The sequence below is a fragment of the Peromyscus eremicus genome, chromosome 15 (genome assembly GCF_949786415.1).
Source record: "Peromyscus eremicus chromosome 15, PerEre_H2_v1, whole genome shotgun sequence".
Lineage (NCBI taxonomy): Eukaryota > Metazoa > Chordata > Mammalia > Rodentia > Cricetidae > Peromyscus > Peromyscus eremicus.
The window spans coordinates 7,283,618-7,300,260 of record NC_081431.1 but is presented as its reverse complement, the minus strand read 5'-3'; the positions used below and the strand labels follow the sequence as shown (position 1 = coordinate 7,300,260).

Here is a 16,643-nt window from a genome sequence, read left to right as displayed (position 1 = left end):
GGCTTGCATGGTGGGTATGGAAGCCAAAGACTAATGTAGGAATGGCTTCCTTAATCACCAATGTACCTTATCTAATTTTATATTTAATGTTACTGTTTCACTCATTTTTATATTTATTTGTGTGTGTGCCTATGCATGCCACTGTGTGTGTGTGTGTGTGTGTGTGTGTGTGTGTGTGTGTGTGTGTGTCAGTGTCAGAGAACAACTTCCAGGAGGAGTCTCTTCTTTCCTTTTTATGATCTGTTCTCTCAGGATCAAACCCAGGTCGTCAGCTTGGGCACAAGAGCCTTCACCCACAGAGTCTGTTTGGAAACAAGCTGATTGCGTGCTCTAATGCAGATCTCAATAATATGTGTGTTTATTGCACTGTGTGCGTCCTGGGTTATTTTTAAGACTTATGTTCCAAAGCTTGCATAAGTCTTGTAAATTAGCTGTCTTTACACTAGCATTTGTTCTTAATTTAAAAATTTCCATCTAAATAAAGCAATCAGTAAGCCAAGAATGGGGCATTTTGACCAAAGGTCAAACAGTGTAATGCTAAAGTGTTCTTGTGGGAGAAAAATGAAAGGCAGTTGGGAAGAAGATAATTTGTGTTTTCCTTTCATTGACTTTTAAGGAGAACACCTTAAAAACATCTCCTGTTTCTAAAGATTTCTATAACAATACAAGTTTATAGGGATCCAAGTTAGAGTTGACTCTTTATTTTCCAGACCATCTTACATTTTTTAAGATGTGACTCTTGTGTTACAAAGACTGTTGAATTATTAGAATATTTCTAATATAGGATAGTATAATCCAAAGGACAGAAAAGACAGCTTTGAATGTACTAAGAAGTATACAGAAATGGCTGCTGACATGTGCATACAAACACCTGTGCATCAGCTGGCAATTAGTTAACTAAAATTCAGTAGCTTCATTGCTTCTCTGGTTCATTTAGAATCTGTGTTTTACAAACCCAGTGTTTAGAAAAACAACATGCCTCTCGCCTAAAGGACTCAAGTATATTTAGAACAGGATGTCCTGAGATGACAAAGGTTAACAAATAAGTAGAGAAACTTCCATCAGTTGGCCTGCTTTTAAGGGTATCAATTCAAGTCTGGAGCCTCATTCTGGATCCTTCCTCCCAAAGAGAGAGCATTCAGAATTACTCATACATTTTCTGTCTTAGAGTTTCAGGTCCTTTTGATTAAAGCATGACATGGAGTGAGGTTCATAAAAGCAAGAACAGGAGGGGTCTGGCAGGTGATTGCAGGATAAGGTGTACTGCTACTTTAAAAATTAAGCATGCATAGCCCGACTTTACTCCCTCCCACTGACTAAGGTACCAGCTGAGAGCTGGGACAGCTCAGTTCCAGAGGGGCCACCAAGCCATCAGCACTGAGTTACAGGTAACCTTTTGAGCTGTGGGGAATATTTTACCTGAGTGCCAAGTCTTCCTCATGGCCTTCCTGTTGCTTGGGACTATTTTCCAGAAGTAATGAGGAGGGGGTTACAGCAAGGGTTGCCAGGCAACATGGGACAGAGGTCCTGTCGAGGAGCTATTTCTCACACTGAGAGGACCAGTTGAAATGCAATAAAGAAATGGTAACTCGGCTTATTTATCAATACAATTACTTACACTGTATTAGGAATCCATATTTAACCTCCAAATACAGAGTCATATGTGGAAACATTAACACAAATGCTTGATAAATATTAAGGCACAGGGCAAGCAGATGGTATCGGGTTTCTAATCAGCTTTACTGTGAGCTTAAAGTGGCTGCACAGGCTGGGATGAGGGGAAAGGCCCGGAGTGCTTAGCTAGCTTCTCTTTGGGCATATGCAAGTTAGCTCTGGTCACAACATATGGTGTTCGTAAGAAGAGCTCTAGGATGCTTTACCGCATTCATTAGAGCAGGTAGTGCCAATTCCCTGGGGTCCAGTAACAGCGCAAACTAGCTATAAGCCTACAATTCATCATCATATATAAATGCATAGACTGATTGTCCTGTACATTGATGAGTGTGATTTGTCCAATAATGTCAAGATCTTTATCAGGAGAATTCGTTTTTGACTCTAAGTTATGTAGTTCAGAATGGACTTTGAGAAGTGCACTGTTATTTTTTGTAGAAACCTCGAAGTCCTTGTGCTTAGGATGAACTCTGGTTTCTCCTGACTTCTTGTGTGTTTGTTCACCAGACACCAGCTTCAACTCATGGCTCCGCCCTCCCTAAGGATACCCTTTCTCTGCCCTCTCTGTGTCCCAGAGACGGAGAATCCCAGTATTGAGATGGCCAGCATCTGAAGTGTTCCTGGCGAGCAGAGCAGGCCTGGTTATTATTTTCGGAATGCTTCAGCAGGTGAAGAATACTTTTTTTGTAGCCATGCATTACCTGGCTCTCTCACTGGGCTTCTTGTGTCAGACCATGGAAACACTGATCTTTGCCTATTTGGCCTCAGTGTCCTTGGCTGCCTCACAGGGCCTTTTCCCAAGGCTGGAGAACGTGGGCGCTTTCAAGAAGATATCCATTGTGCCAACCCATGCTACATGTGGATTCTCAGGCCCCAGCACTTTCTGTCATAGTGCGGCAGATGCTAAAAGTGTGCAGGGATGCACCCAGAGGCTGTGTATCCAGGACTGCCCCTACCGCTCTGCTTCTCCTCCCTACACTGCCCTCCTAGAAGGCCTCCAGAGCTGCCTCCCAGCAGACCACACTGATTTCCATCCCTACTCCAGAAGCAACTCTACAAGCTTCATATTCAGAAGTCACAAGAACTGTCCTTCTGTACAAGCTCCGAAGCTGGCAGCAGAATTTACCTTAGCTGTGTGGTTGAAGCCTGAGGGAGAAGGCGTGATGTGAGTAGCACCATCAGGGTTGTGGGTTTTCAGCTGGCCTAGGACCCCGTGAAACTGGATTTGAAGATTATCGCAATCTGAGGCCTCGCCTAGAAATCAAGCTAACAATAGAGCTGTGCAGCTGCAGGGTCCCTCCAGCTGAAGACCAACTGCTATGTTAGTCTCTCCTCTTCTGACTTTACAATCGGAATGTTCTTTTTCCATCTGTTATGAGTAGAGTTGATCATGAAAATGAAAGTGCTGAAATGGTTGTATTGGAGGGCAATATATGTGAACATATATCAATCATATACACAATATCCATTACATATAATAGTTATATATAATATAATATACAATATAATTACATATTGATAAATATCAGTTATATTTGAGTAATTATTCATTCTTTTATTTCTCATATGCTAGCTGATCTTTTTGGTCCTAGCCTTTGGAATCTCGAGGAAGTTCAGGGTGCATTTGTAGACACAGGTGCTAGTCATAGAAATAATTATGCTTGAAGTCTTGCTCGAGTGTTCCTTACGCTTTGTTCTTACAAAGTGTTCCTACTATAAAATATTTTTTTTTTACTATGAAAGTAGCTTTTTGGAGGCTTAGGACTGTCTTGCTTATCTACTTTCTCAATAAATGTTTGTGTGATTAATGAAATATGTTCAATAATGGAGTTGGACATGTGAATAGCATTCTACCTCTCAAACAGTACGGTCTTTGGTCTTCACTGTGTGTTGTTTCCACCTTCAAATTTGTTAGGAAGTAGGTAAATATTGGTTTAAATATTAAAACAACTCCCTGTAGTTAAAAGGGGGGTTTATTTTGTGGGGTAACTTACAAGTGAAGGGATAGGTTACAGGGTCTGGGAAAGGTGTAGCGCAGTCCAGTGGTGTTCTCTGGAGAACTCTGCTTGATCTACTTCTAGCGTCCAGGATCCAGGAACAAAGAGAGCTCCCCCATCTGGATCTCAGGTCTTCAGAGGACCTCTCTCGACTCCCCCTTGTAAGCGTGACAGTTACTGAGGCCTCAGAGGGGGTGGTATTTCCAGGTCAAAGCTGGAACGGCTACCCACTACAGGTAAACATGAAAAGTTCTCAAAAGCTTCCCTGTTGTTGGATCCACTAAGGATGCCCTCCACATGAGTTAGGAATGAGCTTCCTTACCACCGACTTTAGTCTGTGTGATCACAAGCTTTTCCCTCTGTAATCTTTTCTCACAATGATATTTGACACAAGTCCCCTAAATAATACAAAAACAGGCCAGAAATTTAATGAGCAACATTTTCAGCTGATCTTCATTTAATTTACTCTTAAAGTGTTAGTATATATGTATTTATGTGTATGTGCATGTAAGTCCAGTCCAAGCACCTGTAGAGGCCAGAGAAGGCATTGGGACCCCTAGAACTGCCATTGTAGGTGGTTAGCAGCTCCCTGTCATGGGTTCTAGGAACCGAACCCAGGTCTTCTGCAAGAGAAGCAAGTGCTCTTAACCTCTGAGTCATCCCTCCATCTCCTACTAATCCTTATTTTTTTAATATTAAATTCATTCTTTGGCATTTTCTCCCATGCATAAAGTGTGTTCTAGTTAGCCTCACCTCATCTTTTGTCTCCTAGTACAGTGTCGGGAACCCGCCCGCCCTCCTTATGTTTGCTTTGTGGGGCTGTGTTGGGCGAGTATCTCAAAATTTAGAAAACAACCAGGAAAATCTTGCCATCTCACCAAAAAAATGTGACTTAGATGTTTGAGATGTTTATGTTCCATCTGCCAAGTGAAAGTCCATGCCCTTTACTTTTATTTAAAGTTTGGAGTGAGGGGTCACCAACTGGATCAGGCCCTCTGAATGGGTGAGACAGTTGATTGGCTTGATCTGTTTGGTTGGCATCCAGGCAGTGGGATTGGGTCCTGTGCTCATTGCATGAGTTGGCTGTTTGAAACCTGGGGCCTATGCAGGATCGCTTGGCTCAGCCTGGGAGGACGGGCCTGGGAGGAGGGGCCTGGACCTGCCTGGACTGAGTCTACCAGGTTTGTCTCAGTCCGCAGGAAGGCTTTGTCCTGGAGGAGGTGGGAATGGGGGATGGGCTGGGGGGAAGGTGAGGGGAGCGGGAGGGGGGAGTACAAGGGAATCCGTGGCTGATATGTAGAACTGAATTGTATTGCAAAATAAAAATAAAAAATTAAATTAAAAAAAAAAGAAAAGGGAGGATTCAGAAGAATGGGAACAACACGGTTATACTAAGACACACCTAGATAATGAATTTTATTAAAGCGAGAGTTGAAATAAAAAAAAAAAGTTTGGAGTGAAAACAGTCCCAGTTCATTTTCCTTGTTTCTACCATTTCCCTGAAAGACTTTGCTGTTTTACTGTCGGAAATTCAAAGCTATTTGCTGTGTCACCAGCATCCGTATTTTAAAACATTTTTCTCAAGCTTACAGAGACATCTCTGCACCGGATGTCTCTTCTATTGGCATCGTTTTTGTACAGATAAGGTAGATACAGGGATGTTCACAGAGGTGACGGCATGAGGTTTATAGTTTGGAGGGTCCATTGCTTGTATCAAGGTCATTTTCATTCTTGATGCTAAAATACCTATGGGAATTGGGGGAACTTGGGGTGTTTGCATTAGATAAGTAAAACAAACAAAACATGGATTATCCAATTATTGTGTATTCAGGAGCAGAATAAATCCAGTTCCTAAATATTTTACTCCCTGCCTTCCTCTCACATTTATTATCTCCCAAAGCTAGAGTGTTTACAAGCAAACAAAATAGCAAGGGAGATAATCAATAACATATTAAGAAAAGCATTTTCAGCAAGCTTGGGGAAATAAGTCTGCATTTGGTAAATACATTCCTGTGTAATGATTGAATTCTCACTTGTAGATTTACACTCAAGACAAATGAACAAAGGAAAACTCTTAGACTAAGGCCCAGAGACGTGGGATACAGGTAGATTTTTTTGTCGGTAAATCACAAATATTCAACTACTGAAGGGTTAAAAATAGCCTGGAGCAGTCTGTATGTATACAAAATGTATTTTTAAAAAGCTTTTATCTAAAATTATTTGCCAAAATTAAGATGCTTTACTTCATATCTTACCAAACACAGGCAAAAAGATACTAAATTAGTGTCAATAAAAGAGGAACCCTTGCTCTATCCAATCTTACTCTGTTTTCTAACTCAGGACAAAATAGATGAAAGGGAAGTGAGGTTTTTAAATGTCCCTCCTAAGGATAATTTCGAGATATCTTTAGCAGCAATTCTTGGGTGGCCCAATTTTGCCTTTGCCTCTGGGATTCTCCTGATTGAATTGATCAGTTTTGAGGGAAGAAGTCTGTAGTATTCTTTACATCTCCATCTCCTCAGAACACTGATGCCCCAGTGGATAGATTCTCCTTCCTACCAGAATAGCAAAGCATGTTTAGTGAGCAGGAAGGGCTGTTTACACATTGTTGAGCTAAGAAGAAGGTTTCGTGATCAGTGGTGCCCAAGGAGATTCCTGGCCTGAATAGATGGCAGTCAGGCAAGGAAAACGTCTCAGACTCCAATATTCGTACCAGGAGATTATGAGAGAAGTAACCTTTTAAAAGAAATTCCAGCCCAGAACGGTGGCATACACCATCACCTCAAAACTGAGGAAACTCAGACAGAGAGACTGCAAGATCAAAATCAGCTTGGGCTAGGTAGCAAAGCCCATTCATTCTCTGAAGTAAAGTCTATCTGAAGCCCTAGAGACTTCCTAAAAGCTGCTCTATGTCATCATGATGCTACTTGATTTTAGAAGGTTTCTGTCCAAGACCATTCCATGATCTCAGTGTCTGAGCTGGTCTGCTGGCCATGGAAAAGGCAAGCAGTCCTCTTGTACACACTGCTTTTGACTTCTGGCCAGTGTAAGTGAAGAAAGAAGAAGCAGTAGTTGTTCATTCTCTGTTTCATCATAGGAATCAAGTAGAGCAATTCTGACTCCAGGGTTAATAATGTAGAGCCTTCCGTGGGCTCCAGATTCACTAAACATTAAAAGAAGAAAGATTTGCCCTGGTAACTCAATACCCATGTGGGATGGGGTATGTTCTACCACTTCCTATAAAAGGAATAGCCAGGGAACTAATGAGCCAGTAGCCTAAATGTTAGTTTTCCAGTAGGATGCTATGCCTTCACATTCCATCATGAATCTCTAATGAAGGGTGTTGAGGCTCTGGGGAATATATTGTAAATAAGAATTTTATTTTTTATTGAAATAAAATGAATTCTGTTGGAATAAAGCTTTCTAGGGTGTAGCAGGGTCCTGGCACTTATTGAAAGTACACTTTGAGTTGGGGTTGGGGCCACATGACCACAGCAATACCCTGCCTGTCGTTTTGGTTGGATGCTGACCTTTTCTGTCTTTTCTGGTTGCTTCCTTAGGTGTGTGATGGAAAAGACAGTGGATGGGCAGACTGTGTTCAAAGTTACAATATCTGAGAAAGGGACCATGTTTTATTATCGCACAGTAAATGGTTTGCAGCCTCCAATAAAAGTAATGACACCAGGGAGAATTCTTATGAAGAAATGGATTCATCTCAGTGTGCAGGTGAGTAAAATAAAAAATATTTAACATGTGGTTAAACACGGGGATCTGTCATCCTGTCTCCCCTTTAAATGGCACCTACCCAGAGAAGCCGAAGTGGTATCTAAATCCCGGGTATATGTAAATGACAGCAAAGGAAGGCTGATATTTCAATGACCTCACGCTGTGTCTCCTGGTGTGTTAGTGGCGTCTCCCCCTTATACTGCTGTAAAAATCTCAGCCCCAGAGCTGAACAATGATGCCATGGGCACTAATCACACGTCCAGGGAATTTCTGTTTTATTTGGCCACCACATTTTATGTTTAGACGCTAACTCCTTTGGAGTCCAGCACTGATCTCACCAGTTATGGTGGCATTTAAATCCTCGCTTGGTTTCTACAGCTGTCTTTCTCAGATAGTGGCTGATGATGTGAATGAAACTTGGCTGTTGCATTAAATCAGTGACCTTAGAACTAGTGAACTTTGCACTCGAGGCGTTCGGAAGGTGTTAGATCATCACTGTACTTGTCACCCACGGTTTGGAAGACACGTAGAGGCCGTCAGAGCTGAGGTAGCTGGGAGATGTCTGGCATTTACAGTGTCTGGAATGGAGACAGAGCAGCTTTTTGTTTCTTCGGGGCTTTGGGTGCCTTGGTGCTGCCTAACACATTCATGCTTTTCAAACCAGAGGTAGAGTGTGCCCCATTCTCCAGGAGGTGCTCCCCTCTGAGCACTAACCCAGGGGTCAGCATAATTCCTTGTCACATTAGAGGATACTTGTAGCCTTGTTCATTTTATAAAAACTATCATTGATTTCAAACACACATGCATGCAGATGTGTATACACTTAAACACACACACACACACACACATATATATATATATATAGTTATATATGCCTATATATAAAGGAAGCAAGCATAAATTGCATATCCATACATCCATACACACACATACACACACACACACACACACACACACACACACACACACATACCCTATATATTGCCCTGAATGAGGTAGTAAATAGATTTCCTTAGGGTCTTGAGAATTCTTAATTTGTTTCACATAATTATTTTGATGATATCATTCTTGATAATTTGAGATCATAGTGTATGCACATTTGCATAACAGTGAAGTAGCAGCCCCCAAAGAAAAAAATATGTATATTTTTATATGTGTATGTATATGCATGTGTATATATATATATATATCACAATTGGTTAAATGGTTTTCTGGAGGCATTCTGAGAGTCACACCTACTCAGGGATAAGTACTTTGGTTAAGACATTGGCTCAGTGAATGTGGTTGATGAGGATCAGGGTTCCCTTGTGCCCTATGTACAGGGATATGTGCAGAGGATGGATCACACCCAACATCAGGCCCTGTAATAATAGCTGGGGCTCATCCTGGCAGTTCTCACTGCATAGTGGTTCAGTAGTTAACAAATAGGGAACTGTCTATCTTGTGTCTAGAAGTTGCCCATTCTAATAATTGATTGGTGCAACCCAAGGAAGTAGAAACTTCTAGATGACAAACATCTGTCTGCTTCCAGCAGATTTTGGTGTCTGCAATGATAAAGACAATCTTTCTGGTTACCTTTGTTTGGCCTGGTCTGTGAATATGGATGGGGCTTGGGCAGATGTAGCACATGAAAACTCTTAAGAAGCAAGTTCCAATTGCAAAGAGGCATCTGTGTCTGAACTATCATTCTGGGAGCAGAGACTTGGAGGGCACCACTGAAGTCAAAATTGTCATCTCTATGCACAGCAGAGGGAAAATTGTTGCCTAGGTTAGGTGAATTTTTGTTTTTAAATCCTCCCTTCTTTGAAGGTTAACATACTGATGGTTTAAGATTTTTTTATTATAGTTCATGTGTATGAATGTCTTGCCCACATTTAGCCAAGTGCACTTTCATGTGTATAGTGCCAGAGGAGGCCAGAAGTGAGTATCAGATCTCCTGGAACTGGATTCACAGGGGTTGTGAGCCGCCATGTAGGTGCTAGGAACAGAACCTCGGCTTCTGGGAAAGCATCAAATTCTCTTAACTGCTGGGCCATTACTCCATTTCCAATGCCGGACTAAGTGAGGCTGCTGGTATTCTAAACAGTCTACTGTGGGATAATTTATCCTTTCTGAACTATTAGTTTTTATTTGTTTGTTTTGTTTTGTTTTGTTTTACTTTCTGACTTAAAAAATTGTACTTGAGTTTTTAAGACAGGCATTGATTGATGCTCTGCCTCGATGGACACTAAGCTGTTGCCCAGACTGCCTACAAATTGCAGCCGTCCTGCTTCTATTTACTAAGTCCTGAGATTACAGGCATGTGCCACTGTGCCTGGCTATTACATTTGTAAAATAAAATCACTCTACTCTAATTAACTCACAAATGAAAACATCACACAGCTAGATTAATAAAGTTGATTTAAGCACTTGACCGTCCCCAAATCCATACATCTCAGTGAATTTCTACACAGTTGCAATGGTCATACTGAAGTCACAGAGCTTCTCTTAGGGCCTTACACTTTCACTGTCAATTATATTTTTATTCACTTATTGACAACAAAACCTAAAATGTAATTAGCTTTATTTCCTCTTTCATTACTCATGTGTCCTCTTGTTACCATATGTAAACTACACAAAAACACTAGGTCTCATTATAACACTTCCACGTGTGCATACAATATGCTCTGATCATCTTTTTCCCCTCTTAGCCATGGATCTTGTGTGTGTGATATGTGTGCACATGTGGGGGTGGGTGCAGGTATCCATGAAAGCCAGAGGATGAGATTAGAACTTCAGTTCTATCACTCTCTCTATTATTGTTCCCTGAGACGGGATCTCTGCTGAGCCTGGAGTCTGGCTAAAACCAGCAACTTTGTGTTATTAAATCTCACGTCTCCATTCCTGAGAGTGCACTCGTCCAGGCGCACAGAGCATGCCTAACTCTTTACACAGCAGCCAGGGATTTGAACTCAGACCCTCAGACTTGCACAACGATCTCTCTTATTTATCCCTGGAGCCATCTTTCCACATGCCTCTATTTTTTCTTAATAATCCTTCTGACTTCTCATCTTTTGGTTTGTTTGTTTCTGTATTCTACAATGACAAAAAGAATGTAATGCTTATCTTTCTGTTCATTTTTGGGAATGATGCAATTATATCATAATCTCAAAAAATATGACAACAAAGTACCATCTACAAGGGAATAAAAAGAAAAAGTAAAAAGAAAAACAACAAAAAATGTCACACACACACACACACACCAATCAACAACAAATTTGTGTGTGTGTGTGTGTGTGTGTGTGTGTGTGTGTGTAAATACATATGCCAAAATAAATCAAAGAGACTAAATTCTATTGCCAGGGTGGTTGCACATGCAAAAATGGGTGCTCCCCTCTCCTCCCTGAGCTTGGTTATTTTCTCAGACAAAGCACCCCTTGTAGAGAGCAAAGACTGAGGATACTCGGCCCCTCTCTTGTATGTGTTGCTTTTCAGTGAGTTAGTGGGAATAGCTTGGAGTAAGAGCTGCCTGGAATAGCTCTCCTTCCCTGCTCAGTGTCCTAAGGAACACAAACGTTTCCTCAAAAGGAGATCACTGGGACAGACTGTTTCAGCAAACCCCAGGACAAGTTGTCACTGAACTCCTCTGTGTATCTGGACCCAGGCTCCTCCAGAAAGTTCACCCAAAGAACAGGACAGCACACTCCCCTGGAGTCTTGGAGTTCCCTGCACCTGAGCTACCAACCACTTCCAATCTTCCAGGATATGTTCTTCAGTGAGCTTGCCACACTGGGCCACAAGGATGGGACTGCATGGGGCAGGATGGGGCTGCTTTCTGTGAGCTTTAAGGAATGAAATGGTGTGAACTTATCTCTCAAAGCCTTCTCAGGATGGCTCCCCATCACAGCAGCCTGCCTGTGTTTTCAGAAACCCAGGCACTTCCCAAACACTAGCTCCCCCTGCAGCTGCCGGGTCATGTGAGTTCAGACAGCCTTTGGATCCTGCATGTGTCTGTGTCAGTGTTTACCTACAATCTCTCCATTTTCCCTTTTCATGGCTTTTCCTGGGTGCTTTGTTCCATGATCCGTGTTTGCTTAGTATCCACTTCTCATTGACAAAAGTAGAATATTGAGCAATGGAGATGGCACCTGTCACCATACTGGATGGTGTCAGTTCAATCCCCAGGCCCCACATAGTGAAGAGAGAGCACCATGTCCTGAGACTTATCCTCTGACCACATGCAACTAGCCTTCTGGCCATCAGATGCATTCCATGGAACACACACACACACACACACACACAATGAATAAATTAAAAAATGTAAAAAAAAAACATTTAAAGTCAGAATGTTAACTTCTCCAAAATATTTTTAAATGGCTTTAAATGATTAAATCCCTGGGCAACAAAGACACCAGGAAATGTCAGGCACATGAACAGAAGAGATCTAATATCCTAAACACAAAAATACCCAAAATTGTTTTAGTGATAGCCTCACCAGCATTTATTTGAAAGCCAGCATTTCGAGATAAGAGCGATCAGAAAATGCGAAGTTTGTAAATTAATATTCATTTGGGGACTTCAATCTTAAATGGTGCTGATTTAAATTTTGCTTTGGGATTTAACATATTGGCCATTTCCGATTATGTAACAAGGGAATTTTTGTCATGCTTCTTATACTGAAACTTGAAAAATCAATCTGTGTGTTTATTAAGCAAATAGGGATAATCTTAGTAGGTTTTTAAGGGCTTAATATTCATATTAGATCAGAATACATTACAACTACTAAGAGATAGGTCTTTAAAATTTTGGAATATATAAAGGAATTTTATTGAGTATTTTGTTGTGGGTTGGCAGGCCAAACTACTTGGAAGCATGTGTTTAGCTGTCTGTCACTTGAAAGTAAAACTCCTGAGTCTCCTGTGAAAGTTGTCTTTGCCAGTAACCACTTCCCACACTTCAAAGAACCTATGGCTTCAAGGAATCACCAGTAGGGGCTCTCTAGAAACTACGCTGAATTACAGGAAAACATGAGCTGCACCTGACGAAGTACCAGGATAAGGACCCTCAAGGATGATCTTAGCCATGAGGATGGTTTAACATGCTCTGTGGCATCTGGAAGGCTTCCATCTACACTGACCGACAGAGCCACAGAGGAACCTAGCCATAGCAGGATGAAGAAGGCAGCTTGATACAGTGAGTGGAGAAAGTATTGGTAAATGAGCTCAAGCAATCAATAGAAGGAGGAGGAGGAGGAGAAGAAGAATTATAGAGTCCTGGTTGTTGGTAAAGTATGTTGTTTTGATTTATGTCTTCAGTTTGAAAAAGGAAAACTATTAAGAACTCTGGAGACAGACATGCAGTTTAAGGAACAATTTGTTAGATAAATGAGTGCACCTCATTTATACTGGTCTTGAGTATCTGTACATATGCACAGTAAATATAGCTGTTTAAATGCCCCTGGGGGGGGGCATAGAACAGAGATGCCATGGAAGCTTTGTCAGGTTAGAATGCTGTCTAGGCATGTTCATGGGAGTTCTACCTTGACCCTCACCCCCATTCCAAGGTCTCTCAACCACATTGCTCCTTTGCTAATTCTCATTGGTTGCACCTGTAATTTCATGTCTAGTAAGCATGAGTGTGCATTAAACATCATTTCTTCAGGCAGAGCCATGTCTATTTAGCCATCACCTAAGCTAGTTGAATGTTTGGGGGTTTTTCAGATCAAAGTGAAGACAAAGAATTTATGAAGTTTTTTGAAACAATCGGTTAAAAATTAGAATAGCTGCTATTGTCAAGTCTGGTTCATGTATGTAACATTAAGCATCTTACATGCTCACATTGCAAATGCAGATTGTAGCTGCACTGCTTTAACTATTGCCAGGGTGGAGGTGAGAAAAAGGGGGCCTTTAAGAGTTAATGCCACCTGCCTATATATAGTATTAAATTTACCTAACCTTCAATTAATATTCATAAATTGCCACAAGGACTGTAATGCTGTCTCAGTGGTTAAAATAGCTTCTTGCTCTTGCAGAGACCAGAATTTGATACCCAGCACTCACAATGGGCAGTGCACAATAGCATGTAACTCCTCTAGCTCCGGTGATCTTATGCCTTCTATGACCTCACAGGGCACCCTACCAACACACAGACACACAGACATGCACATAAGTTCAAGTATTTTAATAAACTAATTGCCATAAAACTAAGTCATCATAAAAATCTAAAGTGTCATTTTCAAAGTTCTATGACCAACAAAAGTAAAATCCCACTGGAACTGAAAAAACTCAGTTGTAATAGAAATATAGTTTTGGTATGTTTGTAAATGTTCTTACATATTTACAGTGCATGTTTGTGTTATGTTTTACATATGTATGCATTCATAGAAAGAGTCAATATATTTTGAAGCTGTATCTCTCATTCTTATAAGTGGTTTAAATGTATAACAGGATTATTTTATGTAAATTGTACTAAACAGTTCTGTGCACAAGTCATGGCTGAAGAGAAGGCTCAGTGTGTAAAAAGGTATTTGCTACCAAGCCTGCCAGCCCAAGTTATATCCCCCAAACCCACAGGATGGAAGGAGAGAACTGACTCATGTAAATAGTCATCTAAAATCCACACTGGCCTTATGACACATGCACACACACACACACACACACACACACACACACACACACTTTCAGAAAATAAAGAAAATAATACAAGACTTACTGAACTATGTTCTATCTTAATCTTACTTGATACCTCCAATCAGCCAGTGCATGCTTCAGCTTTATGATGGCATGAAAGTAATATAGTTCACATTTTAAGTTTTGATCTTTCCCTGGGATGTACAGCAATATATGATGCACATCCTGTTGGGATGCTGGGCAGTTATAGTGATGTTCAGTTTCCAGTTAGTCATACAATCCTAAGGGTAACCCACCCATATTCTCCAATGTCAATATGCTGTGTAGTTCAGCCGTCATGATTGGAAGACTAAGGCATACTAACTTATCTTATACCTGGACTCTGGATTGCTAACTCTACTGTAATTGGAGCATCTGCATTTCCAAAAGTCACATGCGTGTAACATGATGCCTTCAGCCAGGCTGGCAGAGGGGCAAATGTTTCACATATACCACATGCAGTGTCAATACCCTTTTTGATGGGGAATGTGTTGAATGTGGAAGATGCAAAGGTCAGCGGCTCAACTGCTATGGGCAGACTATAAAGCGTGATATGAACTGAGGAGTGGTCAGAAAAGGCTGTGCATTAAACATCACCGGGCACTCTGCAATTTCTTACATGAGAACATCTGGATATGCTGGGAAAGGGACAGGAATGAGGCATTATAGCAGATAATCCATAAATACTAATAAAGGAACTATTTATTTAGAAATTATATCGGGGAGAACAACTCACTAAACAGGATAAGGCAAAGTCAGGACAGTCCTGATGTCCTGTCGTCCCACACTGCTCTGGCCACCTGAGTCAGTCCGCACTATCCAAGCCGTGAGGGAGAGAAGAGAGTGAGGCATATGTGCCACTCAGCTTAAGCTAGCCCCGAGGCCACGCCCTATGGGCTGTTACCTCAAGGTCATAGGTGGAACAGGTACCCACTACAAGGAGTAAGGAGAAGAAGGGAGAAATACATGGCATGGGCGGGTTACAGTTTGCTAAGTACCACTTGACTAAATAGAGGGAAAAGAAGCATCCTGAAGACAAGGATGAAGGCAGGCTACTGGAGCCCAGCTGAAACAGTATTATGTGGGTGAAAAAGTCAATGGCACATATGCTGAGAACAATTTAGTTACTAAAGTTAGAATCATTGTTGATGGAAAGAACGGAGAGTTCATGAATCCTAGTACTCTGTTGTGTACAGTTGCATGAAGTCTAATTTGCCCAAAAAGAGGCACAAGAAAAAAAAAAGATGTTTTTGATCTATAGCATGAGCTGAGCTTCAGTTCACAATCATAATTTCACCATTAGAAATCATTAGCATAAACAGGAAACTAACGTTTCCCATGCTCATACTCCATTATGTCTTCACTGGGCTGAAATGGGGTCGGTGTATAATTTCTTCCCATCTTGATGAACTTAGAAGTGTGTAAGAAAATAAAGCAACCAGAACCCAATGCAGGGAATTACCAACTTTTAATCAGATGTGTTGAGAAAGGTGCTTAAAAACAGTGTCATATCAGTTAATTCTTAAAGACAAATAGGCGTTTGGTTGGGGTACAAGAGGGAAACTGGGAACTCAAAATGGTGTAAGGTATCTGGGAGAGGTACTGAGTTACTTAGAAGTATGTACATCATGTCAAGCAAGAATGGCTAAGAAAAACTAGCTTGGAGACTTACAGCAGTAAAGAATTTTTTGGTGAGGTAGGGGTATCTTGTTTGATATATAGCTCATGATTTTTTTTATTAATGGGGTCTAAATCCTATTTAGTAATTTTTATTATGCTGTAGTGTCACTATTAAAATTATAAAATACATAGACTATACCATGTATAAACCCAAAATTGTCTTATTTAGCTTATGTGCATAAAAGAACAGCACATGGCATGCTGTAGTGTTTACCTTGGTTAAGTCTGAATGTCATCAGGATAATATTTTACAGCAAAAGCATAAGACCAATGAAATAATTTCTACAGGGACACTTCTAATCAAGACATACAGAAAGCCATGAATAAATTAACATTTAAACTTAGAAACTGATATTTGAAGATGAACGTACCTATTTATTTCTGCAAGAAAATGGCTAGTCCTCAATGATAGCTATAAAATATACAATATATATAAAAAAGAAATATATACAAATATCGTGCTCTATGTTGATTCCATACAGCACTAAAACTGAAATTTGCAATAAAAAGAGTGTTTTTCTGTGTCTACTTAGTTTTTTTATTAAACAATGTCTAGCCTTGAAAATGCCACTGTGGTGATTCTGTCAAATTTATAATGGTTCCCATTTGATGATGGTGCTGCTTAAACCCGTTCACCTAATGGAATTGTCATTCCTAGCATCTTCGCCTAAAAGCCAAGTATAATAAGACTTGGGTGATTTTCCCCTTTTTGTGGGTAGTTGTTTTTGTGCCCAAAGGGCTAACAGATGTTGTCAGTTGAACATCACCAGTCAGAGCAGTGTGCGCACCGCCCAGGGCAGAACTGGGCCCATGGTATGCGTCAGTTCAGAAAGGAATGGCTGCTCTCAAACATGGAGTTGCACAGTTTTATTTCCCCATCTATTTCCTTTGATATTTCCCTCTTAAATACAACATTTCAAAT

General features: G+C 40.8%; 1 protein-coding gene across 1 annotated transcript in view; it reads left to right on the top strand.

Annotated features, from left to right (window-relative positions):
- The first annotated feature begins 2,363 nt into the window (after positions 1-2,363).
- The window catches only part of Ush2a (usherin), a 697,985-nt gene continuing 683,705 nt past the window's right edge, over positions 2,364-16,643 (top strand). The window contains exons 1-2 of the mRNA XM_059281179.1: positions 2,364-2,836; positions 7,229-7,394. Coding sequence (XP_059137162.1) covers positions 2,364-2,836; positions 7,229-7,394 — 639 coding nt within the window. The remainder of the gene's footprint in view (positions 2,837-7,228; positions 7,395-16,643) is intronic.